The sequence below is a fragment of the Homarus americanus genome, unplaced genomic scaffold, assembly GCF_018991925.1.
Source record: "Homarus americanus isolate GMGI-L3 unplaced genomic scaffold, GMGI_Hamer_2.0 scaffold26757, whole genome shotgun sequence".
Classification (NCBI taxonomy): domain Eukaryota; kingdom Metazoa; phylum Arthropoda; class Malacostraca; order Decapoda; family Nephropidae; genus Homarus; species Homarus americanus.
Genome location: NW_024744937.1, coordinates 10274 through 18161, shown reverse-complemented (window position 1 = coordinate 18161; position 7888 = coordinate 10274). Strand labels below are relative to the sequence as shown.

The following is a 7888-nucleotide window of genomic DNA, read 5'->3' as shown; positions in this document are numbered from 1 at the left end:
GTGTTGTTTGTGCCTTGTGCCAATCATTCCTTGAACCTTTGTGGGGTATACTCTTTTGGAACCAATCCTTTATGGAGTGCACATCATGATGCCGTAAAGCCTCTCAAGAACCAATTTGAGAAGCTGATCATAGCCCTGGAAACATTGACGGATCAAAGAGAAAATGTTGACACAAGAGGATCAGCTGAAGTTTTGCTTAAAGCTGTATGTGATTTTTATTTTTTTGGATTATCTTTCTTTTTGGTGTGATGTACTGGAAGAAGTGAATCTCACACAGAAGTATTTGCAAACAGAAGGAATAAGTCTTGAAAAGTGCACTGTAAAGCTCAATGGTTTGAAATTGTTTCTTCGAGGTCAGCAGAATGAAATTGTGGAGAGAGCAATTCAATATGCAACTACACAATGTGAAGAAATGGGAGGATAAGATGTAAGAAAATGATGCCAGGAGAGATGGCTAGGGATGCTGGACTGACAATGCAAGAGGAAATGAGGAGATCAATGTTTGAATGCTTAGATCTATTTAGTCTAGAATTGGATGCTCGTTCAGAGGCCATGGATAACATCTTGTCAATATTTGCAGTTATTCAGCCACGCTACTTGCATTCTGCAAAAGAAGAACAACTTCAGGGGAGTATTTCAAATTCAAGCATGACCAAGATTTTTAATGAAATTTCTGATGAGGATGTCATGGTAGAAATTATGCGACTTCGCAGACACATGGAGGCTGCCAAAATCACACCTGAAGAAGGAAATAAATGGACAGTCTTGCAGTTCCTGAAGTTTATTGTCAAATGGGACTTTTGTGAAACTTTGCCAAACTTGTCATTGTGCCTGAGATTCTTTTTAACAATATACACATCATGTGAAAGATGTTTCTCTAAACTGAAACTCATCAAGAATTATCTTCGTTCTAGCATGACTCAGGCAAGATTGAACAGCCTAGCTATGATTTCTATCGAAAATGAATGTGCCAAGACAGTTAATTTTGATGAAATAATTGGTAAGTTTGCTGAAGCTAAGTCACGAATGATGAGGCTGTAAAACTAATATATATATATTTTTTTTGCATTAGATGAAAGTATACCGCTTGTATCTCATGGTTTCCTATGTTTTTAGAAGAATCTAGTGCTATTGGTCAAGTTTCTGATAAAAGTGAGTTGAAGAAGGCTGCGCCCTTCTCATTGTGTAATACTTTATTTAATGTGTAACTTGTAGTTATATACAGTATGGTTTCTGTACTTTGCATATTTGAATTACTTGTATGTGCTTTGGTGTATTGTGTAAATTTTGTTGAAATTAGGAAATACCTTTGCTTATACACCTAGACCCCGACTTACAACGGGGTTAGGGACCCAAATCCAGGTCGTAAGTCCGATATGGTCGTAAGTCCGATATAGATAAAAAAAAAAAAAAAAAAATTCAAAATTTTTTTTTTTTCAATTTTTTTTTAAAAATCTACAATGAAATACAGTACACTAAACGTAAAAAATAATAAGGAATGGATACAGTACAGTAAAAGTAATAAATAATGAGGAATGGATACAGTGTGACTGAGCACTTACCTTAAATGTAGTCAGCTGAATGCACACAGGGCCCCATAATTTTCTATTTACAGGATACATGGAGACTATATTAATTGGAAGAAGCAGAAGAGGAGACAGGGCTGGGTGGGTCATCAATGTCGCTTTCTTCAGACAGGTTTATGTACTGTGGTAACTTGCTGGTTAAAGGTATTGGATCATCTTGAGGGAGTGAAGAGGCAGCACTGGTGGGGTGTGAGGGGACAGCATTGGGGGATTTCTTGAAATAGATGTCCAATTTAGACAGCACAGTTTGCTTTTTCTTTTCATTATAAATTTCTCTGTAGCAAGCAAGTGAATCTTGGATCATTCTGTCAACTTTGGCATAACGCTCATAATTTCGATCCATGTCATCAAACATTTTCATTCCTTTATTAATTGTAGCAAATGCCTCTGCCATATGTTTCACTGAAAACTTTTTGGGGGTGCTGGCTCTTCTTCTACATTTTGTCTCTCTTCTTCCTCTGCAATTTTCTGTGCATCTAGTTCAATAAGATCCTCGTTACTGATCTCTTCTGCTACACTTTCAACCAACTGTCCAACATCTTCAGTATCAATTTCTAACTCCAACTGTTTACCTAACTCCACTATCTTGTTACTAATATCCAAAATAACTTCATTTTCATTAAATCCTCTGAAAGTGTGCACATATCTTTAAAGGATTTTCTTCCATATTCCATTCATGCAATGTTTTGAAACCTGATCCCATGCTGTACTAATGTTCTTTATACATGACAAAATGTTGTACTCCTTCCAAAACTGTCTAAGCATTTTCTCACCTTCAGTAGCAGCAGCAGCCTGAGCAAAGGTCGTGCGTAAATAATACGCTTTAAAGGCAGCAATAGCACCTTGATCCATGGGTTGGATGACAGAGGTAGTGTTAGGTGGAATGTACACTACCTTAAGATCAGGGTGCATGTCGTCCCGGTGTGGTGGGTGTCCCGGAGCATTATCCAAAATCAGTGAAATCTTGAATGGAATCCTTTGTTGCAGACAATACTCCTTGGCTCGTGGAATGAAACAAGTCATGAACCAATCCTCAAACAGTACTTGGGTCATCCAGGCTTTCTTGTTACTGCGATAAAACACTGGAAGTGTGTGCTTGCTGACATGTTTAAAAGCCCTGGGGTTCTCTGAATGATAGATCATGAAGGGCTTTAGCTTGAAACCAGCAACATTCCCCCCCCAACAGAAGTGTAATTCTGTCCTTGAATCCGGTGAGACGGTTTCTTTTAGGGATGTAGGGCGTCCTGTCAGGTATGTGCTCTGGCCAATAATCCAGTTCATCTATTGAATATTGCTCTGCGCAACAATTCCCTTCCACAATCACATCATCCACCTCCTAAAAGCTTCGCAGCACCGCAACATTGGCACTAGCTGCCTCTCCACTACCTTAACACTGTAGACTGTAGTGTTTTTTAAATCTATCAAACCACCCTTGACTTCCTGTAAAGGTTTGATCACATTCATCTCCCGCGCCTGCTCCTTCAGGCTAGCTTTGGAACAGCTTCTTGCTTTGTAGCCTTGTGGGCGCGGGTTAGAACACTTAAGGGCACACGCTTCTGCATCTGGTCTTCTATCCATATCACCAATAATTTTTCTTCCATATCGTGATAGGACCTTGTCTTTCTTTTTTTGATAGTTCCCTTTATAGGTGTTGTTCTTCACTACTTCAATGGCACGCTCCTTGTCCTTCAGAATAGTGGATATATTTGAGTGTGGAGAACCTAGGTCGCTGCGAGAGAGATTGTTGCTACTGTTTCCATTCTCATACTGTGTTATTATCTTCAGTTTCATCTCAAAAAGTAATTCGTCTCTTTTTGGAGCACCACAATTGTAGCACTCTTTCACTTTTTACGCCTCCAGTCATTATGTCAATCAAATACGAGTAATAACGAAAGTTCACAGCGATCAGTATAGGATACTTATACTCCAAACACAAACAAAGCTACCCACTGAGTGAGTGTAGCACGCAGGTACTCCAAGCCAATTCTCCTCAAAGGACGGAAACGCCGTATATAGAAAATGGCCATTTGAAAATTTTTGGTCACGCTACGAGTCGAGTGTCCCGTATGGACGTGACGGTCAAAGTAGGTCAGAGTACCAATGGATCGAAGTCCATGGCAATGTAAGTCGGTTCAGGTGTATATACAGTACTGTAGATTTCCCAAATATCATCCACATTTACAAACCTTGCTTTTATTCACGAATATTATTAATTGATGTAGGCTACATTATACTTTTAGTAAAAAAATAATAATAATTTTCCATATTATTGAAGAAAACTAAAACATTTATAATATTTACTATGTATAATCTAAAAATTCCTTAAAAGTATTACAGTCAACCTCACTTTACGCGCATGTTAATGTAACTGAGAGGGTCCAAGGAAAGTGAGGAACGCCAGAAAGTGAATAACATAACATATGGGATTAATTGAAATAGAGTCCACAACCTCAAACTCCACTTTGACGACACACAACTTTGTTGTAGTAAAAATTTTATCTTAACTTTTATGATGCAGGTATGAAAAACAAAGTAATATAGAAGAGGTTAGGTTAGAAAAATAAAGGTTAACACGAAAAAATAAAGGTTAGGTTAGAAAACTAAAAGTTATGTGAAATTTCTACGTTAGTAGGAAGAGATGGGTCGGCATACGATGGAGTAAGGCTGGTTCCGAGGCAGAGGGCAGATTATTGGCTCCCCAGGTGAATCACCATTACTAGGCAGAATCACCATCACTGTCACTTTACAGTTGTCAGGGCTTCTGGACAAATCCTCAAAGTCATCTTCACTGTCAACACTATTATCATCAGCTTGGGCTGGCTGTGTGGGTTGCGGGCGAATAGAACTCGGTTATGCTTTTGATTTGCCGTGTTTATGTTGTCTTGATACACCGTGATGCACGGGCTGCTCCATAGCCTGCACCAGCCAGGTATGGTAGAAGACTTTACATGTCATCGTCATTGGTCGCCGGGAAAGGAAGGATCTTCATTTTCTCTGCACACTCCATGGCACCCTTAATATCACTATGACTTAAATCTGGTGTTTCCTCGGAGAATGACGACTTTCTTCCTCCTCCCTTTCACTGACGTGATCTTTCTTCCAATATCTCGTTGGCAGTCACTTCAGATCTCTGATCACCTAGTACGTCGCCAAGCAGGTCTCGGAGAAGCCTGAACTGTAAATAACAGTTCCGCGAGCTTTCTTCTAAGAAGGCGGTCCACTGCTACTGCAATGTTCGAACCTCACCAGTCACAGATTGACTCCTCCTCCTCACCTGGTATTCCATGCAACACATGTTCCATGCGACGAATTGCAGTATAACAGACAGCTGATCCCATGAGACTCCACCAAGAAGTCCACAGCTTTCTTTGATGTTAAATACTCAGAATTGCTTCTAAAAAGTATTTTTTGCTGTGCCAACTGTTGATCCTCATCTTCTTCGCCACGCTTCATATCGGTGGTGGTGCTCATCTAGGTTGCTTAACTCTTCCCTGGTGTTGGTGTAGTAGTCGCTCAGTTTGAATTTTTTCAGAGAGAATGCAGCGCTTTTTACATTACAGATTAACTCTTGGTCCATGGGCTGTAATATAGACGAGTGTTGGGGAGTGAAGGAAATAATTTTTACGTTGGGGTGACGATCTAACAGTAGGGGCGAGGTCCTGGTGCTGCTATCCAGCAGCAACAAAATCTTGAATGGGCACATTCTCCTGTTGCTCGTTGCACTTTTACACCGGGAACAAAAACAAATATCAAACCAGAGGACAGTAGAGAACACCTACACTTTACGGCGGCCAAACAGTGACATTTAGCTTGGTCATGTCCATGGTTTTGTAGGCGCATGCTTATGTGGCTGTGTGGATCAACAACTGAGCTTACTGGTACCGGAGGCATAGAAACAGGTGATGCGTTCTTCTGCATCTTCCGCCCCGAATCTTAAGGCATTCTTTACAACGAAGGACTTGAAGGTGGCTTTTTCCAGAAAAGACCAGATTCGTCCATAAAAGCAAACACCTGGTCGCCACTGTACCGTCCTTCCTCCATAATCTCACGTAAAAATGGAGGAAATTCGAGAGCCGCAGCAATAGTCAGGACTTGCTTCTTCACCATCAATGTTTATATTAAGGATCTTGTTCTCGATCCAAACCTCTGTAACCACCCAGAGGAACATTGAAGGGTTTAGAAATTGTAATTCCCATCTTCGTACACGCAATGTGTACAGTTCACGCATGTAGTCCTAACAGAGCGCTGCGGTCAACGCCATGTTCGTCAGCGCTTGACGCATCTTCCGGCACCTCACAAGTAATTTTCTGTCTTGAGAAGCACCTGGTTGTGAAAATATTTTCGATCACCACACCTTGCAGACTTCAGGATCTTTATGTGCTCCCTTTATCTTGGCTGCATCCTTCTTTATTGTTCAAATCGTTGATCTGCCCACACCATGCTGGCGAGTTAAATCAACTCCGCCTGTTCCTTTCTCTCCAACTCTTGATGATGGGTATACACTTCACCCCTAGTAGTTTAAGGAACGCTGTGTCTTCTTTTGGCTTATGCGCCGCTGGGTCCAGTAAGGAAAGGTTTCTGGGAAGGAACCGGGCGGAAGCCATTTTACAGACAATGGATACACGCTACACGGTCTGGCGGAGGGATGAAACTGGCGCTGCTAGGTCAAGGATCATTCTTTCCTCCCTTCCTCTCCCCCCGGTGACACGCTATGTACATTTCTTGTCAATTACAGCCAGCAGAGGGGGGTAGGGATGCCACCACCACAGTCCGATACATCATATGACGCCAGTGATAACGCAAATAAAGACACACACACTGCGCAACCTGTCATGCTTGCCCAAGCGGAGGGAGGAGGAGGGAGAGAGTAGGAGCACAGGCAGCAGGCGGGTGGGGCGACCTAAAATAGCTGTCACACGACACTCTCCTCGCCAGAATGGGGTTCACGCGATCACAGAATAATGTGAGCACATTAGGTTCTGCAAGGAGGAGGAGGAGAGGCGAGACAGGCAGGCAGGGTGGGCGAATCTAAAAATAGCGTCGCGCGGACACTGTAATGGGTCTAGCAGAGGAAGATTAAAAAGAATGCCCTGCCCTGGGTGCCCAGTACTCTAGGGACGATTGTGTATTTTACTTTTACTGTATATTTATTCATCTCTGGAAGGAAGTGCCAGTGGATAGGTCCGCCTGGTGCCAATACTTAGGAACGCCTGTCTTCTAGCAGCAGGCTGAGGGAGGATGGGTGGGAGGAGAGGGGCGGTGGGTGGTTCTCTCCCCAGATCCCTTTAACATGTCTTTATGCAATTTCACCATAATTCTCCTATCATTTAGGTTCATTTGGAGCCAGGTTGATAAAATATTATCCTAAAAGAATCAACTTTCCTGAAAACAGAATCCCACACTCAACACCATGAGTCAACCAGTCATTTGTTTACATAGGGTAAACAGCGATCAGCTTTCCACAACATCTGTGTTCAACACTTCAGAAATTAGTACATACTGTATTGTAATTGCTCGTCGGAGCGATTGTGGCTGTTCAGGACCTCACGTTGATGCAAAGAATATAATTTGGTCAAAACCTGTTGAATACATCTCACACGTAACAACTGCTGATACATCAGGACACACAGTTTGAACAATATGATCAATGTACAATTATTCAAGTCGTTTAGAGTTCTTAGAGGATTCAACAGTTCACAAACACACTCGCATGTTATGGGTCTAGGGTGTAGACCAACGAGGACAAAGACGATGTGTGTTAGTCTTTATATATACAGCATAGTCTAGATTTACGTGGATTTCGTTTACGCGTTTGGTCATTTACGCGGCACCTTGCCAGACAGACAATTTTTATTTACGCGGTATTTTCCATCATCTACGCAGCAAGCGGCGCGGGCAGGGCAGGCACACAAGGTCGTCCAGTCACCAAAACATTACCAGTTCTCCACCCGCCACCCACCACAGCCAGCCCAAGTCAGTGATAGTGACAGTGAGGATATGGACTTTGAGGGGTTTGACAAAGAGGCCCTGCAAGCCTCTGTGGTGAATAGTGATACAGGTGATACAGGTGATGGGCCAATAATCTGCCCTCTGCCTCAGAACCAACCCCCATCCCTGCCCAGCCATCTCTTCTACTAACGTAAGTGTTAAAAAACCTAATATTATTGATATTTCTCTTAAATATATTTTGCACAAGATAAAAATTTTAGGACATTAGTTTAGCAACATTTTAGTAATGTAAAGTTTTTCAACTGTATTTTTGGGTAGATTTTCATAAATTTCTTCATTTATTTTCATTAATT

At 41.8% G+C, this 7888-nt stretch overlaps 1 protein-coding gene across 1 annotated transcript; it reads left to right on the top strand.

Moving 5' to 3' along the window:
- Positions 1–435: 435 nt before the first annotated feature.
- On the top strand, positions 436–1041 carry LOC121878274. Its single transcript, XM_042384369.1, has one exon. The coding sequence runs from the start codon at positions 436–438 to the stop codon at positions 1039–1041; it is 606 nt and encodes a 201-aa protein (XP_042240303.1).
- Positions 1042–7888: the final 6847 nt, after the last annotated feature.